Source organism: Anas acuta, chromosome 8 (genome assembly GCF_963932015.1).
Source record: "Anas acuta chromosome 8, bAnaAcu1.1, whole genome shotgun sequence".
Taxonomy (NCBI): Eukaryota; Metazoa; Chordata; class Aves; order Anseriformes; family Anatidae; genus Anas; species Anas acuta.
In genome coordinates this window covers 3,819,405-3,833,929 of record NC_088986.1, presented here as the reverse complement: position 1 = coordinate 3,833,929, position 14,525 = coordinate 3,819,405, and the positions used below count along the sequence as shown (strand labels likewise).

The 14,525-nt window shown below is 39.0% G+C and overlaps 1 protein-coding gene across 2 annotated transcripts in view; it reads left to right on the top strand.

Annotated features, from left to right (window-relative positions):
* Positions 1–11,997, top strand: part of HOOK1 (hook microtubule tethering protein 1) — a 38,809-nt gene extending 26,812 nt beyond the window's left edge. For both annotated transcript variants that reach the window (XM_068690032.1, XM_068690033.1), the window contains 12 exons: positions 560–761; positions 1,519–1,629; positions 1,825–1,912; positions 1,997–2,057; positions 2,663–2,803; positions 3,452–3,539; positions 4,154–4,188; positions 4,664–4,746; positions 5,116–5,216; positions 5,552–5,653; positions 7,168–7,236; positions 8,308–11,997. In XM_068690032.1, the coding sequence (XP_068546133.1) occupies positions 560–761; positions 1,519–1,629; positions 1,825–1,912; positions 1,997–2,057; positions 2,663–2,803; positions 3,452–3,539; positions 4,154–4,188; positions 4,664–4,746; positions 5,116–5,216; positions 5,552–5,653; positions 7,168–7,236; positions 8,308–8,466 (1,240 nt within the window). In that variant the 3' untranslated portion in view covers positions 8,467–11,997. The remainder of the gene's footprint in view (positions 1–559; positions 762–1,518; positions 1,630–1,824; positions 1,913–1,996; positions 2,058–2,662; positions 2,804–3,451; positions 3,540–4,153; positions 4,189–4,663; positions 4,747–5,115; positions 5,217–5,551; positions 5,654–7,167; positions 7,237–8,307) is intronic.
* The last annotated feature ends 2,528 nt before the right edge of the window (positions 11,998–14,525 follow it).

Genomic DNA, 14,525 nt, shown 5'->3' with positions numbered 1-14,525 from the left:
TTAGTATAAGAATTCTTCTGCAAAGCAGGGTAAAATAAGTACAGATACTGTTCTTCACATGCAGTGGAAAGTTAAGTTCTGGATGAATTAGGAAATTTTTGTATGAGTGTGAATGTGCATCTTATTAAGGAGGACATTTTTACTAAGGAAAACATTTTACGCTGTCAAGAGGCTGACTTTTCTGATGTAGAAAAGTGTATGTGCAGCTAGAACTTTGACATAACTTTTGGTATCATGTGGATGGCCAATACACACAAGTCCATAAATGTTGGGGGCACTCTTAGTATTTCCCAACCCTCTGTGTCCAGGCCTGTGTTGCCACAAATGCAAGTACCAGCTGCCTCTAGAGAGGGTCCATCCAGTGACTGGATGTGCTGCTGGGTGCACACATTACATGAACTGTTTCAAAGGGTCAGCAAAATAAAGCAGTAAGATTTAATTCTGCTTTTAAGCATGTTGCATCTGCCTTTGAAAATTGCTTGAATTTGCATGAAAGAAGAATCTGACTCTAGTCTCTCTAGAAGAAACATACTGTGCTAATTCCTGCTTATTCTTTAAGGGCTACTGCAGACAAAGCAAGTAAGCTGGAATCAACTATTGAGGTATATCGTAAAAAGCTACAGGATCTGAATGACTTCCGCAGACAAGTCAAATCTCTGCAGGAAACCAACATGATGTATATGCACAATACAGTCAGTCTGGAAGATGAATTAAAGAAAGCCAATGCAGCCCGTGCCCAGTTAGAAACCTACAAAAGACAGGTAGGACTGCATCTATACTTAAGATGTTACTTTTTTTCTTTTGATATTCTTACTTGAGTGCAAATATTTTTATTATTTTTGATTGGAAAAAAAAATCAACAAAAACAATGAATGGCTTAATCTAACAGGCCGTGGATTTAAATCATTCAAAAAAAAAATGTAGTTGCTTTTCAATTGATGACGATGTCATCAACAAAAATTAATTTAATGGGCCGTGGACTTAACCTGTATTGCCCCCTTAGACCTTTTCTCTGAAAACTCCCTCATATTCTGCAGTTTGCTTTAATAAACCGGGAAAGAGAGTCAAGCTAGCAATTTTAACTGTAGCTTCCCTCTCAGTCAACTGTTTGATGATTTGGAGGTTTTACTTACTTACTTCAACCAAGGTAACTTGTGTTCCTGGGGAGAAGTTGTTCAGCTATTACTGAGATGACATGCATGTAATATTAACTTTCTTCAGGGAAATTTACTTTAAACCGTGAAAGTAGCATTTATTTCAACAATAAAACATTTAACTCCTGCAATAATGAAAGGAGCTACCTGAACTTGTTAAATCATTCAAAAAGCTCATTACCTCTTAATTAATAACAACAGCAACAACAACAAAAAAAAAAAACAAACACACCAAAACATGCAAAAGCTTGGAGGATCAGCTGTTTATTTTTGCTAAACTGGGTATGAATGAAGGTTCTAACATAATTCTTAAAGACAGAATGTTGAAACCCTCATGTGCTGAATGTCTTCTCTTAATAAAAAGGTCCAGGAACTTCATAACAAGCTGTCTGAAGAATCAAAAAGAGCTGATAAGCTAGCATTTGAGATGAAACGACTTGAAGAAAAATATGAAGCTTTAATCAAAGAAAAAGAAGTAAGTGTCTTGAATGAGAGCTTATATGAACATCTAATGAAAATCAGTGCTGTATGTTTCATATTTTTGTTTTATGGATATAGATATATATATATACATAGAGTGCATGTATAGAATACATAGTACTAGTCCTTATTAATGTTATTTGGTCCTAAAATGTTGCAGTGTGACTTACTTTCATCTCTGTTTTCTTAGAGACTGATAGTGCAGTGTGATGCATTAAAAGAGACTAATGAAGAGCTCCGGTATTCACAGATGCAGCAGGATCATCTGACTCAAGCAGGTATTGCTTTATATTCAGAGGCTTTTCTTTGTATGTTAATTATTTCTGTATGTTTGTTCAAACAAACTTCTCATGCAATTTCAGGTGCGTCTCGTGTTAGAAGCCACGATAATCTTGCTGCTGAAATTCTGCCGGTAGAATATAGGTAAGACACACAAACGTTGAGCCAGTTTGGGGATTTTTATGTGTGGGGCATATTACTAATCATCTCCATGTGAGTTCAGTATTTTCAGCAACAACTTTGTCTCCCACTTAGATTTCTCTCCATGATGCTTCTCTAGACTCCCATGTAGCTTTTAATAATTATTTCCCAAAAACATAACTGATTTACGTTCTTTTTTTTTTTTTTAAAGTCAGTTTCCTTTATGTAAAGGTTGTCTTGAAAATATCCATTTATGGATTGAAACAATTCTCATCTTTTGGCTTGCAGACAAAACAAACAAACAATACACAGCAAGTAAGACAGAATAGCAAAGGCTAGCTAATGTTACTGTGAAAGTCTGGCAGAGTAAAACATAAAGGCTCAACAAAATTTGAATTTGGAATTATATAATCTAAACCTTTGTCATTTCTCTTAAAAACCTGTTGTATTGTTTGAGAATTTTAAGTTACACTTAATCAAAAATTGTATTATTCCCCTGAGTGTATTCCTGAGGGGAACTTATTTTGCTCAATTTAGGCAGAACAGGAATATTACCTCTGATTATTTCCTAATCAGCAATGATCTTTTTGTTCCTCTTTTTGTTTCAGAGAAATGTTTATTCGGCTGCAGCATGAAAATAAGATGCTTCTGTTACAACAGGAAGGATCAGAAAATGAACGTATTATGGAGCTCCAGAATCAGCTGGAGCAAAAGCATCGGACAGTAAATGAACTAGAAACTGAGAAAAGGTAATGGGTGAAACAGCATCCTAAATGCAGAGAAATGTGGTTTCTGGCCCTTCAGAGTGGTCTTGTGGCTTCCATCTGTAGCGTGGTACTGTGCAGGAAGCCGGTTACTCTTTTTCTTTTCAACAATGTGAAGAAAACAGGAAAGGGTAATGAGGCAAAGAAGGAAAGCTTAAATGTGTCTTAAAATTTGGCAGTTCTGTGTCTAGCATGCTATGAAGGAACTTGTTGTTTATAGGATGCTCTTAGCTCTGATTTTTGGGAGACCAAGAATGGATATAAACTATTTCTAGAACTGCAAACAAATAATGTTATAATGCAGGGATATGGTCTGAATTTCTCTATCACTTAATGAGTGCTGAAAGCAGTTTACTAGGATGTGAGTATTTAGGAGCAATTAAGCTTACTTAAACCTTAAAATGATTCTGGGTCTGTCATTATAAAATGTTTAATAAAGCTGCCAAATGTTTGTTTCAGCAGAAGTTGAAGTCAGACTAAAAGAATTTGAAATCAGTTTCTTTGTGGCTTAAGTGCTGCTGGGTAAACCCTCTGCAAAATTATCATCTAAGCATGGAGAAGAAAAGTCTTACTGTGCTGTGATCTATTTAAGATAGGTATTAACTGGCTTTTCTTGGCTTTTCTACCTAAAAGGCTAAATGAGGAGCATATTGGAGAGTTAAAACAGCAGATTGAAGATCTGCAGAAGACTTTGCAGGAGCAGGGATCCAAGACAGAAGGAGTAAGTAAATGCTCAGGCTTCTTGACCTTGAATATGTCACACAAGTTTTGTTTAAAATTCTTCAGTATAGCATCACGTCTTGTTTAGATGTGCCTCTTTTTTGTGGGTGCGTTTAGTTCTGATACATACTAAGAAGGCAAGATTCTGGATAGGTGCTTTTTCTTTTTCTTCTTTTTTTTTCATTGGTGTAAAATATCTTTATGTTGTAGCAAGAGTAAGCAAACTTGGAAACTGCTTTATTGCTTTGTATCAAAAAAATACACCACCCATTTGTTTTCACTGGAAAAGAATCATATTTTGTGTAATTCCATTTTTTCCCCCTTCTTTAAGAAACTAACTCTTCTATGTTTTACTTCTTTAAATCTCTAACTGTAGGATTAAGTGATGCTATAATGAGGATAGCTTTAAAGAAAGAAGATGCTGGGGTTGCTTTTTGCACCAGACAGATACCATGAATGCAGTTATAGACATGCATAAAAAATGCAGTTTTTGAAGCTATGTTTGGCTTAGCTAATTTAGGTGTGCTAAGTATTCTAGGCTCATCTGTAAGAACACTTTTAACATTGTGCGGTGTGAAGTATTGAAATTAACTGAATTTTAACTTTCTTTCGTAGTCTAGCAACCTGAAGCAGAAATTGGCAGCGCATATGTAAGTATGACACATGCATCCTCAATAACTTAATTATGCCAAATAATTTGACTTTTTTAGCACATAAACTGCCTAAATCTTCATACCCATGTCTTGTTTCTTCCAAGTCACTGTCTTGAGAACCCATGCATGTAGTGAGTTAAGTATTAGCATTCAGGTTTTGTCTATTCCAGTCATGATAATCTTGTTACAGTAATATTCACTTAACCATCTCTTCATTACCAATGGCAGTTTACCATTTTGATTCTATAACAGACTGTTAAAACCATCACTCTTGATGTACTCAAAATGCATTTAATTCCTCTGAAATACGTCTATCCTTCCATCAGATTGTAGATCATGCTAAAGAGATGCTAGAAGGGTTTTTTTGGTGTTTTTTTTTCTTCCCCACTATCTTGCTTCTAGCTTTAGGTAATCAAGGTTCAATTTGAAAGTCACTTTAGTTGCAATCCTCAGTACAGTCTTTCATTTGTAGGGAAAAATTGAGTGAAGTTCATGATGAGTTACAGAAGAAGGAGGCTGCTCTTGCAGAACTGCAGCCTGATGTCAGTCAGAACCGTAAGTAGTTGTTTTCCCTTCCCCCCTGTTATGTTTCTTCTGAAATGATTCATATATCTACTTGGCTATGGGATACTTGTCGGGATAAGGCTTTTTGCTAGAGTGTAGCTTTAAAACCTGAAACTGGGGGAAAAAAAAAGTGCATAAGGAGGCCTCGTGAGGGCATTGTTTTGTTGAATGATGCCGTGCGAAATGGGAATTTGGGGTCAGATCTAAGATCTTATGGTTCAGCTGAAACAAAAATAAGAACTTTGAGGGGAAATTATGTAGTAACTGAAGTTTGTTTCTTTTTTTGGGGGGAGGGGGAATGTTTTAAGTACCATGTCTATTTTTGTTTTGTATGTCATTGTTAATGATCTCTGTAAACAGCCCAGAAGATTGGAGAACTGGAAGCAGCCTTGCGAAAAAAAGATGAGGACATGAAAGCAATGGAAGAAAGATATAAAATGTACCTTGAGAAAGCAAGAAATGTGAGTGGCATATTTCTGAACATATACATTCCTATGAATTGTTGAACACATTGACTTGTCCTGTCCCCTTCCCCTCTAAAATTAATAGCTGCATGTTGCATTTTTTGGTCAAATTGCTCAGTTGCAATCAGTGTAATGTATGAGAGAACACTGTTCAGCCTGAACCATGAGATGCATTAATGATTCTTCAATAACTTTTAATATCTTATTTCATACTGTATGAAAGCCTAGTTTTCATCCTGGTTACTTGACTAGTTTGGTCTGCTTTTGTATCTCTCCTGTGAGCAAATGAGATGTAAAGCTGACATGTAACGTATTGGTTTTGCCTTGTACAGGTGATAAAAACCTTAGACCCCAAGCTAAATCCAGCATCAGCAGAAATTATGTCACTCAGAAAACAGATAACAGAGAGAGACAAAAAGATTGAAGCATTGGAGGTAAACATTTACGCATATTTAATAATAACTTCTTACGTGTTCTGCTGTCTCAGATATCAGACAATCAAATTACTGTTTCTTCATGGTGCAGTGCCCTTCAGTGCTGCATTCAGTTAGGAACTGTGCAGACCATCCAACCTAGAGATTTTTAGCTTAGCTAAATTAAGATTTTATCGTAGCATGAATCTGTATGGGCACTTTAAGTTTTTTTTATAGTCTTTCTGTGTACACCCGAAACACTAATTTGGGTACTTTTTAAACTCTGAAAAGCTCTAAGTGAAACTGCACTAGCCTAATGGCTTTGCTTCAATACAGTAACTTGTACAGAAGCGTGGAGTCTGACCTCTTTCAGTAGTAATGTAACTTAGTTTGTGTGATTGACTAGGTATTAGGGCAATGACTTGTTTAATAGACCCATTGTTAGTGACTTCGTATACTGGAGTGCTTGAAACCAGAAGAGTGTAACCCGTTAATGCAGGAAAATTTGCTTGCCTGTGCTTCTCTGAAAGGAATGCTGGCAGTAGTCCAAGGGCGAAGGAAAACTGGGAAATGCTGCATTCAGTTTTATAGCTGCCCCGATGGGACTGGTTAGAATAGTTATTTCAGCAGGTATGACACTAAACTGGGAGGAGCTGTTGGCTCCCTGGAGAGCAGAGAGGCCTTGCAGAGATACCTTGACATACTAGAGGGCTGGGCAATCACCAACGACATGAAACTTAACAAGAGAAACTGGATTCTGCACCTGGGACAGGCAGCCCTGGCTGTATGTATGGGCCAGGGGATGAGAGGCTAGAGAGCAGCCCTGTGGAAAAGGGTCTGGGGATTTTGTTCAGTGACTTGCACATGAGCCAGCAGTGTGCCCTGGCAGCCAAAAGGGCCAACTGCACCCGGGGATGCATCAAGCATGGCACTGCTGGCCGGGCGAGGGGACTGTGCTGCTGTGTTCTCTGCTGCTGTGGCCTCACCTCAACTGCTGTGTGCAGTTTGGGGTGCTACAGTATAAGGAGGATATAAAAAGACTGTGTCATGTCCAAAGGGCGGCAATAACAATGGTGAGAGAGAGATCTGGAGGGCAAGACACATGAGGACACACAGAACAGAAATTCAGGAATACAATAAGAATATTCTGCAGCTAGGGGTACATTCTTGTTTTTGAGTTTTCCTCACTTTAAAGTGAGAAGAGACTGCTAATCTATTTATAGACTTTCTAATACACCCTGTAGTTTTTTCATGTAGTTTTTCCATGTTTTTTCATTTTCCATGTATTTTTTTCCCAGCTTTAAAATAAGTTGCAAATTTGAAGCAGTTAAGCTTAAATAGAAGTTGCATTTCTTGAGGTAGCCTGTAGTTTCCGTCATTTAAGGAAGTATCTTTATTTATATCTGTAAGCCTTCTAGCTGCTTTGCATGTTTAAGCATTTCTGCTGCGTGTGCTTATTTCACTTCGTGGACTGAAGTAAGTTTATGCAGATCATTTCTGTGTTTTAATTGATATTCTTCTCTGTCTCATTCCAGACAGAAAACAAAATTGCTAAATTACGTGATTATGAGGAAAAGCTAATTGTAACTGCATGGTATAACAAGGTGGGTCAAAAGTTCACTTGTAGGTATCTTATAAATCAGAGAAACACATTTTGCTAAGTGTGGCAATTAAATCTTGCATCTCTGTTTTTCTTTTGAAGTTTGCTATAAACTGGTGCTTAGGACAGAAGGCCTGTAATTTATCTACTTGTCTGAAATATCCAGCTTGCAGGTTAGCATGGCCTCGTGCCTAAAAACATTGAACTAGGAAAAGGAGACAAGTGAGAGAGTTCCAGTTTAAAATGAGATCACACTCTTCGACTTGCTAATCCTGACTGTAGGCCAGAATGCAAAGTTCAGTGAGTTCCAGCTACAATTTCCAGTACTGTTGAGGTAACTTGGGAAATGCCAGCATCAACATGCTTGACAGCAGCGTAAAGGGAAAATGATATAACAATCAAATATTCCGTAAAATTATGTTGTTTAATCTTTTCTATTTGTCTTTGGTGCTTTGGAACAGGAGACTTAAAATTTGTCATAGGCCATGACTGCCATCGTGATGTACCATTTGTTATCATAAGTTTACGGAATTCATGAATTTATCAAGCAAAATTCTTGAATGTTCAATAGGCACTTGTTACTGTTGAGGTTCTTAGGCGTGAGACCAAGAGAGACCATAGTTCCAAAGATTTTCATGTTCCTGCTTTAGATGTGCAGTGTCTAGCACAGTGTTTGTGAAGTGAAGCCAGAGCCATCCTACAGCGGTGTTGTTGCAAAGTGTTTTATAACGTTAGATTGCTATGAAAAGGACTAGAGAAAGTTTGTTTTCATTTGAATCAAAGCACAGAGTTTCATACAGACTGGGGAGGGAAATCAAACAATGAAAGTAAAATTAAATGTCATGCTTAATAAGGGAACAAGTTCACGGTGAACTAAAATTAACATTCGGTAATGAATGAATCTTATTTACTTCTGCATTGGTTTATACCTTGCATGGCACCACAAGGCTATCTTAGAAATAAAATAAAAGCAATTATTTGTGCATATTACATAAACATTAGCTTTGTGTGTGAAAGATGACCCATTTTTCTTCTGTTTTGCTGTAGTGTTAAGTATTATCTAATTCATTTACAGAGCCTAACCCTCCAGAAACTAGGTATGGAAGCTAGACTTGTTGGCAGTAGTGGAGCCTGCAGAGATGGCCCAGGACGCTCCTTCCTAGCTCAACAACGTCACGTCACCAATACCAGAAGGAATCTCACTGTTAAAGTACCAGGTGCAACATCTGATTGAACCACAAGGACCATGAGGGAAACTCACAAGCTTAAGTGTCCTTAAAAGTTTTATAGCTTCCACTTCAACTACTTGATGAAAGAGGAGGTTATGATGGAGGGCAAATGTGAATTCAACATCAGAACCTAACAAGAAGTGATTAATTTGATCGGTGGTATCTAGAAGGTAGCACGTAGCTTTCCAAGTAGAAGTAGATTTAATAACTGCAGTATGTATTTACAAGCACAACTTAAGATTTATATTTGCCTTCAGAATATATTGTAAATATAAAATTTGGCACTATATATTTAAAACTATTTAAAGTGTTTGGGCTAGAGAGTCGACTTTTGTAATAGGGAGATGTTATGCAAAAATGTACTTCAGGAAACTGGCAATATTTGACGTTTTTGCTAGGCTCTTCTGAAAATAAATTTAAAAGATCAGTACCAAGTTTTAAAAATGCTTTTTAAATAATATAAAATACAGTTTTAGAAGTAAGAAAATATTTGCATTTATTTAAAAAAAGAAGTTGTACTAGTTGACTTGTATAAGAGAAGACAGGCTTTGTCATCTCAAGTCAGAGGCACAATTACTCAGTCTATTTAAATAACAATTAAGTTTGTGCATATATACACTAAGGAAAGCCTGTCTTTAAGATGTTGAATTCACCAAAGCTAAATAAGCTGACTTTTTTCCTGTTTAAGAAAAAAAAAAAATCTATTGTATTAACTCAAGTCTGGGCTATGTTTTAAAAGTCTGGAGTATTGGTACACTTCATTTATGGGTCGGGGAGAGTGAGAGGCCAGGGCGCAGGTAGTGGTGTGGGTGGGAAGGAAACCTGTGTATTTCCAGCTATTTATACAACCTCTTGAATAGAAATTAATTTTCTTCATTTTTAAATGTGGTTTCACTGCAGTTATTTTGAACTAATTGTGCTATGCAGGTAAATGAGAGATTGCTTTGCTAATTGTTGGCGGCAAAAATTATTTGTTGGCAGGGAGAAGAGTGCATAAACTGTAGTAGTTCCAGTATCTAGATCTAAGAAGATGAAATTGGGATTAATACCTGAAATTTGGGTGGGGGAAGTTGCTACCTTTCACAAAATTATGTCACTTTATTTACAAAGTGTCTTATTTTTGTTGCAAGCTGTATTTTTAAGAAGTTTGCTAATTCCATTCTTCTTTGCAAACAGGCTAGAACAAACTCATTATACCTGTGGTTAAACAAAATAAAATTGCAGCACCCCTTAAATGAATGCACTTAACACTACGTAGTTGAGGGTGCTGTTCCAGTCCAAAACCTAATGTAAATCTCAACCATATGCATGAGTGAAAGCATATGTCTGTCTGCACCTCTAAGGCCATCTTTTGAGAACTGGGTTCAGCTTTGGTTTTGCAGAATTTTCTGCTACTTTGAATATGTTTTGAATTGTGAATTCTGCATAGTCTTGCAGTTTGCATGCCCCTCAGTATGGTTTGCTCTTTGATTTCTTCCTTCCCAAGCATCTTAATATTTTTCTTGGGCATTGTATGCAATGCTAGAGAAAAGGGAAGTATTCACTTTTAATACTTAGTAAGCGTTGCTTCTTAATTGAGGTGATGGCTTACAGTGTTAGATGTTTAGGCATTCTGTGAAAATTTCTCCTTGCAAAACTTACGTCTACACGAGGCATTTAAAAGCCAGACTTGTGAAAGGTGATGGGAACAGAATATTGCAAACGAGCTGTTGTTGGACAGTTATGTCTGTCAGGTTGTGTTCTTCAGGACTCTGCTTTTTTGGACTACCTCTTGGGTTTTGAAGTCTTTTACTGCTGCAGCGATAGTATTTTTTTTATTATTATTATTATTAAGATACAATTGCATATTTAATCTGTTAGTGGTGTGGGAGCTGGTGGTGAGCAGCAGAACATAAGCATTTTGCTAAGGCTTACTCTCACTTTTCTAAAGCCTAGTACTTTGGTGTGTTCTAGTGAAATGTGAAACTGTCATTGATGGTGTTGAATGGGTCTCAGCTTTTGTTCTTTACAGCATGAAAACTTTCATGGACATCCTTCAAGTATCATTTAGTTAATAGGCTTGATACATTCGTTGTTCTCACAGTGGTAGAGCTGTGTCAGTAGTTATATCAGGTGCTGAATAGTGAAAACCTTGGAGCAAATGTCTTTGATGTACGCTTCTCAAAACTGCAGACCCTGGGACCAAAAATGACCAAGAACCTCCCTATTGTTTAATTAGAAGCTTGTCTTCTGAGTAGGAATGAAAAAACTTAAATACTGAACTACTGCTGGGGATAAGCCTTTTTCAGGGTGGGGTATTCCCCAGGATTCTTATTGGGGATGCCAAAAATGAATCAGGTGTTCAGGTATTAGAAAAGATTTTACTTATTTGGGATTTTTTCAAACTGTTAAAACATAAAAAACGTAAATGGCTAAATGCAATCTTATTTAGCGTTTCTTTGGGATTTTGAGGACCTGTGTAAGAGTGGCTATTTTATAGCTGTTTCAACTTGCTGTTTCAACGTTCTGTGAATGAGGAACTGATCTGCAGAAGTAAATATTTGATAAGCCATACTGTCACTTCAGCTCATCTGGGTGTGCAGAAATGATCGTAATAAATATCCTTTTAATATTAACTTCATTAATGTCAAACACGGCTACTATTGGAGTTGCTGTGTTCTGGCTAAATTTCACGTGGCACAACAGCAGAACGATGTTAATCTAAGTGCTGTTTGCAGTGTGCACCACTGCTGAGCTCTGGCCATTGCTGGGACAGAGCAAAGAAAGAGGCTGCTTGGTTCAGCAGCAGGATTAATTTGTGTCCTACCCAGATTTCACGGTTAAGAACAGATTCAAGTGATGAGTTGAAATCATGGAATATTGCTGAATTTAATCAGCACTATTAGTAATTTTGGTCGTTTTCTGGTAAAACGGGTAATACAGATCCAAAGAAGCAAAAATAAGTTCAGATTGACATATCATTTGTTAACTCATAATTTTCTTTATATGAGATTAAGAATAACTGCTATGGAAGAGAAGTATTTTGTAGCAATAATACAAATTCGGGGCTAGTAGGTTCTTCTTAAGGTGGATCAGGCAGCAGTTTTGAGAAGACTTGGAGCAGCTGTATTGTAGTGGATTAAGAAACAGATAAAAAATTTTCACTGAACTCATTTTTTTTCCTTCATTAAATATATATGTATATGGGTATTCTATTTTATACAATATAAACTTACTTGGAAATAAGTAATATAAGCAATACCGATGTTTTATTTAAGTAGCCATAGTTTAGGAAATAGAAAATGAAAACAATTGTTTGAGTTTATAATGTCTAGTAAAATGATTTTCTTAAGACTTCCTTGCTTTTTTCCCCTTTCCCCCCACTAGTCAAGCTAGAGTTAAGATTTTCTGTGTATCAGTGTCTACATCGTCAGTTTAAAACAAATGTAAACACTGTGTTGCATAGAACCTGAAAAGTTGCACTAATTTTTAATCTTTTTTGTTTTGTTTCTTTGGAAATAATTCTTTTATATTCACATAAAGATTTTTAAAAGTAATGTATTGGTGTCTTTATTCCAAGCAATGCCTTTAATGGTCCCCAGCTGCTGTAAGTATCCGTACTTGTAGGCAACATATGAAGTGATTCTGCCCGTTGTTACAATCACGCTGTCCCAAATGTCCCACTGTGTGGTACGTGTCTTAGAGCAGCAAATCTGAGGTGTGCTGCCTTCGCCTTGTCTTTTCAGCTTACAGTTCTGCTTTTGTATGAAGCTGGTTCCCGCTCCTCAGTTGGCTGGCAGTCATCTGGTGAAGTGGAAAGGCTAAAGGCTGCTACAAATGAGCTGTCAAATGACTTATGTAATTGCTCATAGCTACTGAAACACGCTCAGATCTCTGCATGCTCTCCTCAGCCACACCGAAGAGGACACTGATGACACTGAGGTACCTGCTTCTGCAACCCCTGGCCCATTTTTGTTTGGAGAAAAAAAATGACTGCTTTCTTCAGTCTGTGTTGCAGGTTGTCAGTTTGACGACTTCCCTGTTCCTGAGCCCTAACCTCAACCTAGAAGTGAGACTGAGACCAGGCAGCCTCTCGGGCCTCTAGCACGAAGATCAGCAGGGAGAAAGTGGCAAGTTTCCTTCAGGGGCCTTGTTGCAGACCTGCTTTTACCACAGAGCTTGATTTTTCTTTTCTCTGAACCACGATCCTTGCCCTGAGCAGCCTGACATGTAAGCAAGCACTTGTATTGCCTGTTATCCATGAGGAGGGGGAGCTGAGGGATCTCCTGATGCAGAAGGGTCTTTGTGCTGCTGGAGATGTCCCAGTGAGGGGGAAGCAAATGGCCAGATACAGAAGAATCTCTCTTCTGTGTGCGTATGTGTTATTTCTAAGACAGGACTTAAAAACGCTTCCAGAGAACAAAACTGCAGGTGTTTATTTGAGGGAGAAGGGAAGGAAAGAGGTTATCAGCTGCACAGGAAGCCTGAGCCAAGCTGCAGGATGTTTTCAGCCAGTATCTGTGGCTCAGCTTGAGGGGAGCTGCTGTGGGCACGCACTGGGAGCCACTGCTGCCTTCCTGAGCAGGGGAGGAAGGAGCAGAGCACGGGATGCTGCATGCAGGGGGGCTGGTTTCCAGGTGCCTGGTTACCCAAAGCAGCATCCAAGTCAGCCCTGGGACCCTTTTTGCTTACACCTTTTCTGGTAGCTCCTTAGGAGACGAGCACTGTAGCTGGAGGCTTGCATTTTGAGGGAGAGATCTGCAGCAGTACAGACCCCAGTGCCGAGAAGGGGTGGGGGTGAGGTCAGCCACCCGTGTGAGATGGTTTAGGGGTGTGTGGGGGGGGATATGTAAGGAAATAGGAACAGGGATATGTAAATAGGAATAGGGATATGTAAGGAGATAGAGCTCTGTGCTCAGAGCTCTATTTACCAAAGGCTTCCTTCCCCTCCAGGTCTCCCTTTGTATATAGCAGCAGCCTGGGAAAGGAAACTGGAAACTGAGCCAAGGAGGAGGGGAAAAAAGAAACAGCCACCTGCAGACTGGTAGTGCTTTGGGAGTAATGTGCACAACAGAAACATCACTGCTCCCACCTCCCCTTTCCAGCTGATTCTAGGCATTGAGCCCACTTCAACCCTTCCTTCCCCTTTTTGCTCTCATAAGGAAGGAAAAGAAAGAACGTAAGTTCAAAGGAACTTCCCTGTTTCTGTTGTGAAGGGAAGATGCGGGAGTCTCGCTGGGAGCAGGACAGGAGGGAAGCTGGAGTGGCTGCATGGCCGCGGACACGAGGGTGCGGGGAGAGGAGGGTCAGGGCTGGCTCATTCTTCTTCTAGTAGGAGCCTGGTCAAGCCTGCATCTTAAAAAATAGGTTGGTTGGTTCCCACCGTTATGTGCTCACATCCCTGCCTTAGGGGTCTGTGAACCAGGAGCCTCAAGTGCCAGAAATCGCATCTTAGTCCAACCTGTTGTCTTCCACCTGCCTGTGTCTGCCACAGAAAAGGAGAGGCTGGGGCAGAGCCTCCCTGCCAAGTCCTGCGCTCCAAGGAGCCTTGCTAGAAGTGGCACAGCCCTTCTGAGCCAATGTACGACGGGTGTTAACCCTCAGCCAGTCCTGGGACACCTTCACCTGCCATGTGGTGGTTTTAGATGATAATTTGCCACCAGTGTTTTCTCCGTGCGTCGTGCTGGAGCTCCCCCCTCCACCCCGTGCATGCCAGCCCCTTGGAAACACAGAGCAGGTGAAGGGGGACGAGTTAGCACGTTCTGGGAGGCAGGGCCCTCCGCTTCTGTAGCTACAGATGTAGATTTTATATTTTAAAATATTTAAATTATTAATATAATTATTTACTTTATTATTATATTATTAGAAATAATTATTTAAATTATTTAAAATATTAAAATATTTATATTTTAAGAGAGGTCAGAAGCAGAGGGTACTGCCCGTGCTCTGTGTGGGTGTCACCTCATTAATTGCTGTGGTGTGCCCGAACCCAGCCACAGGCTTTTGTAGTCTTCCTGCTGGCTCACTGGTGTTGTTAGGGTCATTCATATTCATCAGGCCCGCATGAATTGCCTTCACTGTTCGT